General features: G+C 43.0%; 1 protein-coding gene across 2 annotated transcripts in view; it reads left to right on the top strand.

Moving 5' to 3' along the window:
- SPG11 (SPG11 vesicle trafficking associated, spatacsin) overlaps positions 1 to 16,435 on the top strand; it is a 639,585-nt gene that overhangs the window by 408,998 nt on the left and 214,152 nt on the right. For both annotated transcript variants that reach the window (XM_086957913.1, XM_086957912.1), the window contains exons 28-30: positions 9,054 to 9,161; positions 13,573 to 13,738; positions 14,278 to 14,492. In XM_086957913.1, the coding sequence (XP_086814039.1) occupies positions 9,054 to 9,161; positions 13,573 to 13,738; positions 14,278 to 14,492 (489 nt within the window). The remainder of the gene's footprint in view (positions 1 to 9,053; positions 9,162 to 13,572; positions 13,739 to 14,277; positions 14,493 to 16,435) is intronic.

Raw genomic sequence — 16,435 nt, 5'->3', positions numbered from 1 at the left:
ACTCAGTGGCTAGAGCTTTGGGAACTTTAGTCTCCCAAAGACTACACACCTGGTTGAGAAATTCAGGCTTCTCACCGGTCATCCAGACAACACTCATGAACTTACCCTTTGGATCATGTCTCTTTGGTTCTGACATAGACTGGGCTCTTGAAAGATTTAAAGACCCAAAAGCCACAGCTAGACCCATTGGCTACAAACCCAACCTAGGGATTACCAACAATTTAAGACATTTCTAGGGTTTAGTAGATTCGTCTCCTTTCGAGGTGGCGACAATATTTGCTCAATGACTGCAACAACAGCAGGCTCACCCCCTCTACAGACATTACAAAGGACATGTCAGAAACAAAAATGCCCTACTCCTTCCTCTTGCCTCATTTTCCTCATTCTCTTCTCCAGCAACTACAGGGAAGCAGTCTTAGTTCCACTTTATCAGAACACACGCTACCCGTTGGAAGGCAGGTTATCCTTCTTTTTCTCGGGTATAGAGAGCCATCTCTTCAAATCTTTGAGTCTTACAAATTGTGGAAAGGTGGCATGCCCTTCGCTTCAAACAATCACCACCTCCCATCCCTCCCCGGCCAGATGCACTCACACAAGACGATCTGCACATCCTCCCACATAAATTTCAATCCTTCATCCAAAAGGGCGCAGTGGAGTTGGCTCCAGCATCTGCCTGATCCTAGTCATTACTGGGGACCTGACTGGAAATATGCCAGGTTCTCAAGGCCTTCCTCCCTTCCTTTTGTAGTTGGTCAGTCCAGATTTTGGCAGATGACACAACCGCAGTGTTGTACATCAACAAATCACGAGGAATGAGGCTGCATCTACATCAACAAACCGTGAGGAGTGGAGCTGCATCTTTTCTGCAGAAATGCTTTGACTGTGGTCCTGGGCTCAGGTAGCAAATCACCTGGCCGGATTGCTCAATTGCTCAAAGCGGACAGCTTCAGCCAGCATCATCTTGCCGACTGTGAGTGGTGCCTTCATGCAGAGGTAGTGCAGTACATTTAGCAGTTGTGGAGGACTCCTCGTGTCGTGTTTTAGTAGGAACTGCACTTTTGTTGTGAACATAAATGTTGGGATGATGCTAAAGTGATTCCTTGCACCCCCTCAGTTTATGTTGTCCTATAGGCCAGCTAGCTCACAGTCCCACTATAAGCTCCCCTAAACCTAGATAGGCAGCAAATGGTTTTGGCAACCATAGAATCTCACAACCCTGATCCCCCCAGAATCAAATTTAGAACCCTTTTGCTTAGTCACTTGTGCTCTCTCTTGGAGAAATATATAAAAAATACACAGAAGGGCGTTTTCAATATTTATTGAACCATCGTGATTCTTGTATAGAATATATGTGCTGCAATGATCAATAGACAGAAACAGATACAAGTAATTAGCAGTATAAAGACAGTGAACAGAATTAATAGCCCTACCATAACAAATGTATATACTCAAGCATTTAAAGCTATACATAGCGTAATCCTACTTCGTGTTCCCAAGCCTAAGTGTCTAGTGTGTGGTGTATGGGTGTTCTGCCAAGAATCCCTTATCGGATGATGCTAGCCCCTTAAACTTAATGGAAACTATGTAGATCCCTGTCTTGGTAACAGGTTGGACATCCCTCTCGCAGAGACATCAGCAAGCAGCTGGGCTGAGGCTGACCTTGGAATGACAGCAAGTGCTCCTCTTCCCAAACCTGGAAATGCTTGTTTATTTACAACAAAAAGCATCCTTGCTCCAAGCCGAGACCTTAGTCAGGCCGCCATTGTTTGTTTTATACATAGTTACGTTGCCACATGGATGAATAATGATCAATCACATTTGCAGAATGTATGTTTAGACCTTGTACAGTATGTTCAAGGTGTCGTGATAGTGTTCTTATGAAGTGGAATTTGAAAGCAAAAGTAATTTCATGAAAACTAATCCTGCACTATCACGCACGCAAATGTGTGCCAGAAGTCAATGTGTGAAGGAGAAGGCAACTTAGGAAAAACGCGTACATGTGAAACTGCCATCTTTCCCACTGAGCTTAACTGCGACACATGTCTCTATTTGCACTTGCAAGACTATTCACTGCCTGAAAATCTGTGCCCTCCTGTATCTGATGCAGGGAGCACTGGGAGATTTGTTTAGTTTGCAAATGGAACTAAGCTTCCCCCCCATACCCTTGATTCCTCGTGTGTTGAAGTTTTGTCTAACTGGTCCCAAGTAATTTTTTTTTTTTATAAATCTTTTTTATTGAAAGAAATCAACCTACACAAATATAACAAGCATTTACAATGCAATAGGTCTCGCAGCATTAAAGTTTGAGTTACTGGCATTTTAAATGACAATGCTTTGCATTAATTTTTTTTTAATTTGCAATTGGTATATAAACATTGTTTGTGAATGGTTAGCTGTTGCTTATGCTAAGCAAAGTTGGCAGTGAAGCTGTATAAATAAATGATTGCTAGTAATCGTATTGCTAGTACCATCAGAAGACTAGACCGAATAATCACAGGGGCTCCAGGAGGAACATCGTAACCTTAAAAGTGTCTTACCAGAAGCACCCGGTTATGTACAGTATTTAACCTATGCGTAACTGTTCGGAGCTTTTGTAATCGGAGGATTGCCTGCTGGCACTGCATGGGACAGCGGAGAGAGGATGTCATGCTGGGTGGCAATATGTGGAAGGAGGAGAAGCTGAAAAAGAGATACAAATGACAGGCCCATTAGTCAAAAGGGGCCTGTTTCCCCCTGTATTTTTATGCCATTATTAGCTGTTTTGCCCCTTTCCTGACCTGTGGGTTGGACAAAGCTCATTGACATGTCTCACAATTCACGATCTGCTACAGATAGTGTCCCCAAGTTAGTTTAGTTAGGGCGGAAAGGCAGACAGTGGCAGTGTCTCCCGACCCCGCTTGGCGCCAGGTTAATACACGCAGAGCAGAATACTCTGCTGGCTCTGTTGGATGATATCTGTAATTCCTATGTCACATTTCTTTTAAAATTGATTACAAATTTTAAATCATCACGCTGTGTTAATATTGACTACTAATTTTAATACACCTACCTCCTGTGCATCACGCTCATTCACGGAGCTACTAGGGGTTTTTAGGACTTATTTTCAAACTTTGTGCTCAGTGTTGCAGCCTGCCCGCCCTGGTCCGACTCGGTATCCAATACCGTTGAGCGGAGGGCGGGACAGGTACGAGCCAGAGTGACACGCCGAAAAAACACTTCCTGATTGTCCAGTCGAGCGGTTAGCGCTCTAGCCTTTGAACACTAAGGGCTATTTAGGCTGCGAGGAGGCAAAGCGGATCGCGGTAAGGCAGACAGTGGCAGTGTCTCCCGACCCCGCTTGGCGCCAGGTAAATACACGCAGAGCAGAATACTCTGCTGGCTCTGTTGGATGATATCTGTAATTCCTATGTCACATTTCTTTTAAAATTGATTACAAATTTTAAATCACCACGCTGTGTTAATATTGACTACTAATTTTAATACACCTACCTCCTGTGCATCACGCTCATTCACGGAGCTACCAGGGGTTTTTAGGACTTATTTTCAAACTTTGTGCTCAGTGTTGCAGCCTGCCCGCCCTGGTCCGACTCGGTATCCAATACCGTTGAGTGGAGGGCGGGACAGGTACGAGCCAGAGTGACACGCCGAAAAAACCCTTCCTGATTGTCCAGTCGAGCGGTTAGCGCTCTAGCCTTTGAACACTAAGGGCTATTTAGCCACTCGTCGGCTCTAGCGCGCAGCGGTTGCGCGCAGGGGGGCGCCTTCATACACGCCGAAGACAAGCCTAAGACCTGCCCGTCTGCGCCCGGACGGGGCTAGGGGCCATGGAGGTACAAACAAACATCACCTCACGTATCCATCCCGGAAAGGCTAACCTACACTTCGCAGATACTACTGGGTTTAAATACACACCCAACATTAGGCGTAAGTTGCGGCGTTCTGCCGGAGGTCGAAGGCCCTTTTTCCTGCTGCTTTTGCCACACTCAATTTTCCACGCATACGAGGGAGACCTACTATAGAAGCTGTCCCAAGCCTTTAATTCCTATTACTACTGAAGTTGCAGAGGACCTTCCCTTAGGGAGGAAAAATATCCTCAGTAACATCAGATCACTTTCTAAACACACCGCGGAGGTTTGGGAACTAATCTCCTCTAAACAACCAGACACATGCTATCTCACGGAAACATGGCTCAAACCACACTGTACCCCAGCCATAACTCTAGGAATCCCAAGTAACTATAAAATAGTTAGACTAGACCGTCCATCAAAAATTGGCAGTGGGATTGCTATTGTACACAAAGAAGAGCTGACTATCTCTGTCTTAGAAGAACTCAGCTCCTCCGAAATTGAACTTCTAGTTTTCAAAATACATATATCCCCCAAAGAAAGCCATAAAGGTGCCCTAGTTTATCGCCCGTTTGGTCCCTACAACAACTTCTCCAATACGCTGGTAGAGTTACTACCTCCACATGTTAACAACAACAGTGATTTCATATTAGTCGGAGACTTTAACGTACATAGTGAGAGATCAGACTGTAACGAAGCACAATCCCTACTAACAGACCTATCCTCCTTAGGATTAATACTAAGGAATTGTGGACCCACGCATCAGGTAGGTCACACCTTAGACCTGATACTCTCTAACATCCCGCTTGTCTCCTGCCCACCTGCATCTCAGGTGAACTGGACTGACCATTTTATTGTGGAATTCCCCACCCCCTCTATGTACCTACCCCTTCATGCCCAAGCTCACTACCTAGTGTCCGTAGACAGTGGCACAAAGTCACCGACACCACCTTCAGGGAACAATTTAATCCCCCGCTCCTCACACCTCAGGATAACATCGAAACTGCCCTTAATAAATTCGAAGGAGAAACTAAGAAAGTCATAGATAAAATTGCCCCTTTGAAGCATTTCAAATTTAGGCCGGCCAAAAAACAAGAAATCTGGTTCTCTGACCATCTAAGAACACTCAAATTAAGTGCAAGAAAACTAGAAAAAAGATGGAGAACCTCCCATCTTCAAGAGGATAAGAATAAATACTGGGATGCATTATCCTTTTACTACAAAGCGATTCGCACAGCACGAAAATCCCATATTGCTTCACAAATACAAGATGCAGGGAACTCCCCTAGGGTTCTTTTTCAAATTCTGCAAACATTCGCTAAACCTACAGCATGCAAATCCCCTGAGATGGCATCCCAACAGTTGTGTGATGAAATCTCTTGTTTTTTCACCAATAAAATTAATAACATTTATGACAAAATAGTGTGCACAAACCGGGCTATACCCTCAGACCCAGTATCTCCCCAGACACACACGGAAGCTATACCGGACATATACTCCCTAGATACCTTTCCCACAATCTCATTACAAGAAACCTCCTCACTAATACAACAGATTAAGAGTGGGAGTCAGGAGGACACCATCCCTGCCAGGATAATGCCTGCACTAGCTGAACAACTCTGCCCAACGATTGCTGAACTGGTGAATCTCTCTCTCATTTCAGGCATCATCCCCAAAGAATGGAAACGAGCCCTTGTCAGACCTATAAGGGAAAACACTGCCACCCCATGGTCTGACTTAACCAATCTAAGACCTATTTCCTTACTACCATTCTTGGGGAAATTGATTGAAAAACATGTAAATCGCCACCTATCCGGACATATTGAACTTGCTAGTGCTCTGGACTACTCCCAGTCAGGGTTCCGCCCCAAATATAGCACAGAGTCCACCCTCCTGTCTGTCACTGATGACCTACATATGTACCAGGACAAGGGCTTCTCAGTCATCTTGGTTCTATTAGATCTGTCAGCAGCGTTCGACACCGTGTCTCACACCATCTTGACTGAACGGGTGTCGAACGCTGGCATTAAGAACAAAGCCCTTGACTGGTTAAAGAGTTTCCAATCTGATCGCACCAAGAGAGTCACCATCATCAGCGGAAGTAGAGATTTCTAAGGGGGTGCCACAGGGCTCCTGTTTGAGCCCCACCCTCTTTAATATCTACGTGGCACCCCTGGCAGGAGTAATGCATAGGTACGGCTTCATCCCCGTATCATACGCAGATCCTCTTCCCTTTTAAAACTCTCTCCGCTGAGGTTAGGAACTCTTTTTCTTCGGGCATGAAGGCAGTGGCAAAATGGATGTCCTCCAACTACCTCCAATGCAATGTCAGCAAAACGGAGGTCATGTTGTTTGGGGAGGCTAAAATACTATGGACTGCGGAGTGGTGGCCATCAGACCTAGGAGCAGTTCCTGAACCTAAACAAGTCGTGAAGAATCTGGGAATTCGGTTTGACCAAGATCTGTCACTCAAACAACACACAAACTACATTTCAGGAATATGCTTCTATACCATCAGTCTACTACGCAAAGTTTTTCCGCTGCTTCCCGACTCTGCTAGGAAAACCCTTGTTCAGGCACTGATCCTTAGTCGGATCGACTACTGTAATGGCCTGCTGCTTTCTGCCAACGAAGGAGTGCTGGCTAAGTTACAGGTCATTCAGAACACAGCAGCTCGCCTTGTTCTGAATGCCCCCCGAGAACTGCCTCAAAACCCCTCCTTGAACAGCTGCACTGGCTTTCAATCCGACAAAGAGCCAAATTTAAAATATGCTGCCTGATTCATAAATGTCTGAATGGACAGGGGCCCGTCTATCTCGAGCGGAAATTTGTTCCCTACGTCCCAATACGATCTCTTAGATCTAGTAACAATCTCCTGCTAGTGGTCCCCTGTGCCAAAAAATCCAGACACGGATGTAAAGCTCTGTCCATTACTGGTCCCAATCTGTGGAACAAACTCCCTCTGTCTCCGAGACAATGTAAAGAACACCTTACGTTTCGAAAACTTCTAAAAACCACACTGTTCAAAAATGATATCTAGTTTCATCTCCATTTCACGCCTCCTGTCTACCGGTTCCAAAAGCGCAGAGATACTCCAGCTGGAGTGGATTCAAGCGCTATATAAACCAACAAATAAATAAATAAATCTCGATAGTCCCTCATCATATTACTGATCACAAAAGATAAACGTTCCCGAGCACAAGAAAACTCCAAAGTGTCTCTAGAAAATTCAAGATAATTTCAATAGTCCAAAGAATCAGTTCCTTATTCATATATTTATTTCTCTTTGTCTTGTCTCGTCATACATCAGAGAATTCTTCATAAATGTTCATCAAATTCACATCACCGTAGCCAGTGAAAAAAATGCCAACACGTGTTTCGTCAAGGGACACAATCTCCCAAATGACTTCCTCGGGGCATATAGGTTTTCAGCTTCAGAAGGATATGTATTATCGAGTCCAAAGATCAATAGTATTCCAAATGTAAAATAGGTACTGTGTCCATTCCTTCTATTGAATTTCTTCGTGTATATATAGTAATTGAGTTGATATTCAAGGAGAGTACTCCACACTGCATCAGATGGGGTCCATTTTCGTGAAAGTTTATTACTGATCACCCCTCCACTATTTGTGACAGGCTCATTGTGTTTTTAAATGTCAGTTTTAGTTTTCCCAAAAGTATCCCATCCTTGTACTGATAAAACGGTGTGCTGTGAAAAGTCTTGAATCGTGATTTGTCAGTGTGGACGCCCAGCACGGGTTTAGCCAAAGTGAAAGCGCACACACACGCAGTCCTTACGCACAGCGCATGCGTGCTGCCAACTTTGCCTGGGAGCGCGCGGCAGTGTCCGGCTCCCGTGAGCTGAGGGAGCCGTGCGTTTTCGGAGCCTGGAGCAGTGTCCGGGGCTCCCGTGAGCTGAGGGAGCCCCGCATTTTTGGAGCCTGTACAAGAAAGAGCCCGGTGAGTGGTGGGGGGAGGGGTGCATGTTTGTGTGCGCGTGTGTCTGCATATGTCTGTGTGTGTGTGCGCGCGCGCGCCTGTGTCTGCATGTGTGTGTCTGTGTACGTGTGTCTGTGTGTACCTGTCTGTTTGTCTGTGCGCATCGATATCCATTGTGTGTGTGAACAGCCTGCCGGAATCGGAGCGCGGGTTCACACGCTCTACCTGATCCGATTCCGGCAGGCTGCGTGCGTGTGCCAGTCTCTCGTCTCCTCTTGGTAGTCCTTGAAAGCTGAAACGACTGAAACAATCACAATATACTCGCTTTGCGACAGCAGGGCTTTTCGCCCTGCAATCGCAGGCGCGAGACCTAAAAACAAAACCGGTAGTCTCAAGCAGTCGTCAAAATGCTGAGGGCCCAAGTAATCTTAATCACCCCAGACTGGCTATGAAGGGTGTGATATGTAGAGCTCATTCATCTCTCCCTGTGCCCTCCTCTCAGTCTCCATCACATGGTGGACCTCTTGTCACAGGGCTCAGGGCCAGTTGCTACACCCTAACCACCAGAGCCTCCACCTACCTGCCTGGAGATTGAGCGGGGCAACCTGAGTGCATTTTCTTTGCTTCCGGAAGTAGTGGATGTTATTTTATGTGCTAGAAAACACTCCAAAAAAACTACTTATTCCAGTAGTTGTTCCAGATTTGTTAAATAGCGTACAGACCGTTCCATAGATCCCCTTTTGGCTCACCTATCTGATATTCTCAGGTTGACCCTCTCGCTGGTCTAGCAAGTTTGCATTGTGGCTACTTTAAAATGTTATTTGGTAGTCTTATCAGCTTTTTTAGGTCTACCCGATTAACCTTCTGTCTTAAAGTCTCTAATTGATATGAGATTCCCTAAAGGTCACATGAACAGTCTTGTTTTTTATTTGAAAAGTCATGTTTCAAAATCACGGATTATGACAAAATCCCCGGAGACTAATATGGTTTGGCAGATTTAAAGCAGTAGGTTAAGTGAACCTAAGATTAAAACACACAAAAATGCCATGCATAGAACAACATTGTCCGATTGAGTAGTCTTAATTGTAGCTAATGGGTCACTGTGACAGTCCTCAGGGCAACGTTGGGATGTTTTGGTTTAGGATACGTAGACGAGTGAGTGTTGTTGACAGTTATCTCTTTATTCAAGAGTGGGAAAAGATCACGTGGCCCCCTGTTCTCCTTTTCGTCTTGCGCATTTTCTCTTTGATCTACTTGATTTTGTTCTAGGACTGCCCTCTGTTATCAATCCTGGAAGTCTATGAGTTGTGCATGGAGCACAAGGATTACACCAAGGCTAAAGAACAGCTCCTGTCCTTCCAGCAAAATCTGCTCAAGGTATGGATCAATCGTCTACACCAAATACTAAAAGAATATCAAAATACTGTTGTACAAAAATATTGTAAGCAGAATATTGATAACTATATCATGAAGGTAAGTGTATATAAGTAATGATAGATAACCTATTCCTAACTCCATATATATGTACCTTATTGTTACATATGTTTTCAGATTAAAAGTTAACAATGATAAATCTATGCTTACCCATATATATGTACTTTCACAATATTATGGGAGCAGATATTCTCATACAGAACTTTAGTACAATGAAGCTTTTGTACCCCGTAATCTTCCATGAAATAATCTTCCTTGACAATATCTATGCAAGAAGTTTCAATACTCATTAATTAGTAGCTAAGAAGTGTTGTAACCATCTAGTGATGTTACTGTGTGGTACGGATGCAAGAAAGTTGGGGAAGCCACCCTTCTCTTCCGGGCTCTATCAACCTAAGGTGTGAAAGTTTCATAGCTGTCCTATTTGTACACAGTGCAGATACTAAGAAATAAAGGTGGCTTCTCTATAGAAAAATGATTGGGATTGATCCTCTTGTCTGAGAGATGTGTTATTTTAAACCATATTAAATAATTGACACAATTACAGTGAGAAGTGCCTTCTTCATTAAAGGCGACTCATCCTGGCCAAGAATTCGCCCATTGATATTCATTAATGCCTAAACTACGCAGGATTCACTGACCCCCCCCCCCCCCAAATGGGATTTCATGTCTATCCATATTATCAACCTTTTTGAAGGCAATGGATGAGTGCGGTTAATGTTCATTTGTCATCTTCTATTCATAGCTCTGGGTTTAATCCATCGTTTTTTTGCTCACCACCCCATCCCAGTTTGTACCCAGCAATATGCAGATCAGTCTTGACCCTGCTCCCCATGGAAACAGTCCAGCCCGAATTGCCAGGCCAGTTCCTCCCTGGACCGAAAACCAGCATCCTGGGATCGGTTTCGAGGATATCACCTCTCAAAGACCATGCTAGCTTGAATCCAATGGTACAGTGAGCACGGGACCTACGCCTGGGCATAGCCTTCCCACTTGGGGCGACAAAAGCAAAAAGAACCCATGATGGACGGAATGCTGAACAAATCAAACATTCAGCCCCGGTCACAGAGAAACAATGGATTCAACCCAGATCTGTAACTGTGGGTTAATGTTTGAGTTGTTCAGCATTCCGTCCATCGTTTGTTGCTACAGCACTTATATGAAATACCGCACCATGTTCGCAGTAAGATAATCCCCAGAGACTCCCATTTATGTCCGTGATTCCACAAAGAGTGGCTCTAACACCACCCACCCATTTTTGTTCTCTCAACTCTTCTACTTAAGATCCATGATGTTGTACAAAAGAAGTCAAATAGATTAAGTATGTCTTTGTAAGATCATGAGTAAATTCATATTTCTCTGTGAACATGAATGGGGAGCCAGGAAGCGATGCAGTGTCTGGGGGAAGCAAAACATAAATTTTGTTGTCGGAATTCAGACACAATGATTTGCATTGAGGCTAGGTGTTCTTTAGCTTCACACTAATTGAGTCTAGTTCAGTGGTTCTTAACCATTTGACGTCTGAGGACCCCCATGTAATCATTACTGGAAACCATTGCCCTCTACTGCATTTGAATGAATGACAGCTATTTACCGAAAAGTAGTTATTCTGTCTTTTGATTTTATGGAGTACACCTATAAAACTGAACCAGTATTCAATAAGACATGACAAATTATTAAACTACCAGAAATCAGTCGCCTTTTAACTGCAAGGCACTATGAAAAACATAACTCATCATTAGTTAACATACACTGTAAGAGGACAGATTTTAGGATTACGCTGAACTGTTATTTGTTCATGCTGGAGACTGAATAATACTATGTAGAAATCTCAGCAGTCACTGCAACATATGTTTTGTGGCTTAAACTTTCTTTGTCTATTTATAAATAGACTGGCTGATCTGCTGGTAAACATCTGGGAGACTGCTTCTGTTTGAGATTATAAAGTTTATTACTTAAACTGCTTCGAACCCTAGCTTGAAGTCATCATTCAAGGTTTGGAATCAACCATATAACCATGTCTCAGTCCCTTTTCCTTTTAGTACCACCTGCAAACGTTCCCCTTCCTTGATTGGGCAAATAATTATTTTTGTCATTATGAATCATGTGTGTATGATGTTAGGATAAGGTGAGACTGACCTTTTACTTTTTGTCAGTACTTTGGAAAGTTCAATTCTCCAGTATTAGGGGTGTCTTTCATAGATTCACATGCTTGAATAATCCCTGTCGTCGAAGTGGGAGTCCCACGGTACATAAAGATAGCAATAATGCTAACATATATATATATGTAATAACATAGTACATAATAAAATAGAGATAATACACACTGTAAAACCTCACAATGGTTCCTCCGTAGGAATGCAATATAAAGAGAAAAACTCATTTGTAACACATCAGAGTCATTATGTTAGTCCAAACTGCGGCCAATCAGGCTCAAGCACCCTCTAGAACCTTCTCCTCAGAAGCTCCTGTCCTCAGATTTTCTACCGCACGTCGTTTGAAGGGAGTCTCCCATTGAGTCTTACCATTCATCAAACAAAAACATTTTTTACGACACCTTCTGATTCTTTTGAACCAGCCCTAAAATCTACAGCACCTTTCTGTGTAAGGAACTAGAGGGCTTGGAATAGAATGTGCCAGCAATAAGTAGTGTATGTGATAAGTCTGGTTTACCGTTCCATGTAACGTTTTATTACCAGAAGTGTAGGGGAGAGGGTAGGGCTCCCAACCCAATCTAACTTTCTTTCTACTTGGATCTTAGTCTCAGAAAATATCCTTATAGGCAACTGGTTTTGATAAAAAATAATGTATGGTTAACTTTTTCTCTTGCCTGACCTGTGAACTTAACAATCCGGGAGTACACTAAACGTGCTTTAAATTTGTACTGTGTTGTTTGTAAGTAAAAGTCCTGTTAACCTTTGGAGCTATACCTCTTACTGGACATTGAATTTATTGAGGGATACCTACAATGGTACCCTGTATCTCAATTCCTAACCCCCATCATATCTTACGAAAGCGTTTCTGAGCCTTTGTACGTCTGTGGACCCCGATGACTCCCTACTGGTAGACAGGGGTACCCAGCCAAAGCAATTTCTACAGTTTGAACCTTAAAACAACCCATAAAAATACAGAACAAAAGTACACACTAAAGAAATACACAAATTCTGAAAAGTTTTATGTAATTCTCAAATATTTAAAAAAATTAGAAGATTTTTTTTAATGTAAATGCTGCTGATTTTTAAAATGTGGTTTTATTTCTATAAGGCGAAACATTGTGATAGACTCTGACATCATGTTATCTTCTTTCCTCCTAATGCATGTTCTCTTTTTGTTGGCCCATACCATGTCTGTTAAGGAAATCTATTGTACATGACAGATTGCGTTTGCTGTACTTGTGCTGCTTCCAGAAATCAAGCTAAGATACCAAATGACTTTAGTCCCCAATTTCAAATCTTGATATTTACAGAGCATTTTACAATTTAAAATATTACATTTAGCTTTTTTTCAGGTGTGTATATTTATAATATTATTTATTTTTCTAAAGAATTGCAAACCCCTCAAGTAGGTGTTGCATACCCAGGTGTTAAGAATCTCAGCCCTAAAATAAGGCCTGGTAGCTTTACATTACTGCCCCTTGAGAATTGAGTCCCTATGGGAAGACAACAGTTACACATTTATTGTCCATTAGTATTGGTGCCCGTAAGACACAAGTGGAAACTGGCAACTGAGCCCAAGAAAAGGTCTTTTCAGTAACTATGAAGTAACGTGTTTCAATGAATTGCAGACATACGAAGGAAAATGTACTTAATGTCCCAGGCTGGTCTATGAATTGACGTGAAAATGTGGGTAGAATGGCACAAGACCTTGTCATGAAAAGCAGTTTGGTGAAGGCATGCCAACATGTAGATAGCAGGGAATTATTTAGAGATTGGCAATGTTTCTCCTCCGGGTTGGACACCAAAAATGTTAGTATGTGGCAAGCCCAGGTTTAGCGTGTTTCTGGTCTTGTTAAACATTGCACTGCTCACAGCACTGATGGTTCTCAGTTAAATCATGCAACTTCACCTGCTTTTCCATGGAATCCTCAAACTTTGGATATATAGTACCCCCTTCTATAAAGGTATCCCACAACTAAGGCTGTAAGAAAACATCTAATATCTGACCTGCATCACCCCACATTATTCTAGTACTTGTACCTTCTGTCCCAGATCACCTCTTTTTTTGCAAAGTGCTCCATATATTTCCAGAACCCAACCCCCTCCCTAGCCCCTCAAGTGCTGCACTTCTTCTCTCCTGCCTCTGTTCCCCTGCTGTATCACTGGTTTATCAAAGAATGTTTGTCTCCTTTTCTCAGCTGAGGGTGGCAGACGTGAAAGAGGACACCCTGCTTCCTGTGGCATGGCTGGAGGCCCGGGCACTGTTTCTTCTGGAGCTGATGATGCTGCAGTGCATGACACAATATGAGTTTGGGAATCTGATGAAGCTTTTTTCAGATCTAGACACTATTCTGATATCCAATGGTAAGAGTCTTTCCCAATACAGACATTTTTGACACTCAAATCTCTGACACTCCATCATTCTTATGTGTGGAAAGTAGGGAATGGAGGCTGTTTTTGGTCATCAGTGATGATTTTGTCTACTTTTTCAGATGTTTCCATTTTGGTTAAGCTGTGAGATTTGCAAGGGAGTGGCTTATTTGCTACTAAGTATATTCACATTCTAGCAAACACAGATGTACTGACGGCAAACTGTAGCTTGAACAGCCCATACTGTGCTTCCTCTTGGTCGTCTCACCTTCACCATGGTTTAAATCCATAACTTTCCTTGTTATGGACTGTTGGTCAGTGCTAGTGTACCCAGTGCTTTTAGCCATGTCTCCTGTCTTTCTTGCCCTTTCTCTTGGTTCTGTCTCTAGCTTCATGCATAGCCAGTCTTTCCATCAAATTACTAAAGTTTCTCTTCTTTTGGCCCTCTCTACAGCATCTCTATGAACATGTTTCTTGGTCAGTTCTCTTGTCCCATTGCTAGAGCTCTTCATTTTGTCCTATCTCTCTCACAGGACTGGATGTGCGAAGGCTGTGCACCCTGAGCCATATCCTCGAGGATACATCCATCTCTATCAACCGCTCTGTCCTGTCTGATTACAGCACAGAGAGGCTGCGCGAGGAATGTGCCTCTATCTTAGCGCAGCTGCAGAAGCAAGGGAACTTCTCTCTGGCCAAGAAGGTGGCAGCATTGGGTGACCTACCAATGGACACATTAGTGATTGAAGAGGTACTTTTTATTTGATTGCGCTGCTGTGGCTGCCTGTGTAACTTCATGTGTAACTGCTGTAGGAATGTCTTTGTGTTATAATCTATCATCTACAAAAAGAGAGAGTGTCTGTCTGTCTGTCTGTCTGTCTGTCTGTCCACTTTTTCTGCAAGGCACTTTCCAACTGAGCACACATCCACAATGTTATTCATTAATGCTGTACTGTGTGCATTTTGCACTGCAAATGTTTTGCAACAAGAGTTTAAGTGTCTGTATTCCAAAACTAGACGATATGTATTATCTGGTTTGGAGACAGGAAACAAAGGATTGTTCATTGATGAGGTACATGTTTCAATCACCCCATGGTATTCTAGTTGATCTAAAATCTCCCTGACCTGTTTCTTAGCTTTTTGCTTAATTGGATACTGCCTTTGTGCAGTTGGTTGATTTTATAACTGGATTTTGTGGTGAGGAGAGTCCTCATCCCATCTTACATCATGATTTTTGTATAATGCTGGGGCTTGGGCAACTGCCCATTTCCTGGTATAAGTATATTTTAAATGTACTGGAATATGGTTAGAGAAGGCTGGCATAATGATGTCTTCACCATGTGGGCACTCTCTGACAAATTCTCGTGGCCAATCTTGTTCTGCTAGAAGTATATCATAGCCCCTAGAGAGTCGCTCCCAAAATAGTGCTTTCACTTTTCTTGGTATGTCTCCCTCCATCCGGAGTGTTATTTCATATAACCTTTGTGAAGAACTAACCCTGGTATCCTCAGTTTCAACTTCAATGTCTTCATTCAAATCCACTGTCTCCTAATGTCCCTTCAGGTTCTGGCGAGCTATTTTTACTTCTGCTGCGCTGTCCAGGGTTGTCTGAGCCCATTCTCCACTCTTGAGTTGTGTCCTCGAGAACCTCGGCATGTCTGATTTTTAGACCAGCTACCCTCTTTTTGGTGTATTGAGGTTTTGGTTTGCTTTTCTGAACATGTTGATAGTCTTTGGCCTTCACGCGTTCTTCCTTGTTCTCTAACCGTCCTCTTCTTTCGTATGTCTGTGACGATATCTGAAAGGTACGAGAGGAATGTGTATCAGTATCTTGATACCTGTCAGGTTTCCTCAAATTATCCCTATTCCTGAGGTTGTACCTCCTCTCAGAGGGCTCCTTTGGCGGAGACCTACCTCGGGAATTAGAACGCTTCTCTTTGGAAGGTTGTTTGCTATTTTCCCACTTCTTTTTAGAAGATGTAGGAGTGTTTTTAGAAAAGACCATTTCAGGACTTTCAGACAGTTGTGGTTTAACTGTATAATTCTATTAATCTTTGTATGTTACTAAGTAATTAATCGTCCGACATTGCTTCAATGTCAGGGTCAGGTGTATATCCGGCTAAAACCGGCCATTTTGCTCCTGGTCTACCTAGTGGACAGAGCCTGGTAATGTGCTTAAAATGTTTTAGGGCGCCTTTAAACCAGAGCTCATGCTCCTGGTATGTGCGTGGAATTTTAGTATCCTCGAAAAGAATGTATTCCTCTGGTGAATGATCTTCTTTGTAGAAGTGAAACATATATGTTACTGGATTTGATTCAGGGAATACTATCCATGAATAGAATATCTCTGTCTGGTGGTATTCATGTGCCTCTATCACAAAAACTGCTCTACCACCTCTTGATATTAGGCCATGTTTTATAAGTTTTAGAGTGACGGCTCTCCTTAAATTTGGAGGAATGAGTATAACATTCTCGTCGGTTTCTTGGAAACCTGGTACGGCGTTGTCGCCTGTAGCACCACTGGCTTCGGTGTTGTTGTCTTCGGACATTGTGAAATGAAAATTGCAGACCAAGTTTCAAGGGAACAAAGATAAGGTGCAAAATATTTTGGAACACTGTATCCTTCAAAGTTGAACAAACCAAAAAGCTAATACATAGGATTTTTCGTCCTACTCAGCTATGGCAGATATTATC

Source organism: Lissotriton vulgaris, chromosome 2_1, assembly GCF_964263255.1.
Source record: "Lissotriton vulgaris chromosome 2_1, aLisVul1.2, whole genome shotgun sequence".
NCBI classification, from domain to species: domain Eukaryota; kingdom Metazoa; phylum Chordata; class Amphibia; order Caudata; family Salamandridae; genus Lissotriton; species Lissotriton vulgaris.
The sequence above is the reverse complement of the archived record's forward strand: the minus strand, read 5'-3'. Positions and strand labels throughout refer to the sequence as shown.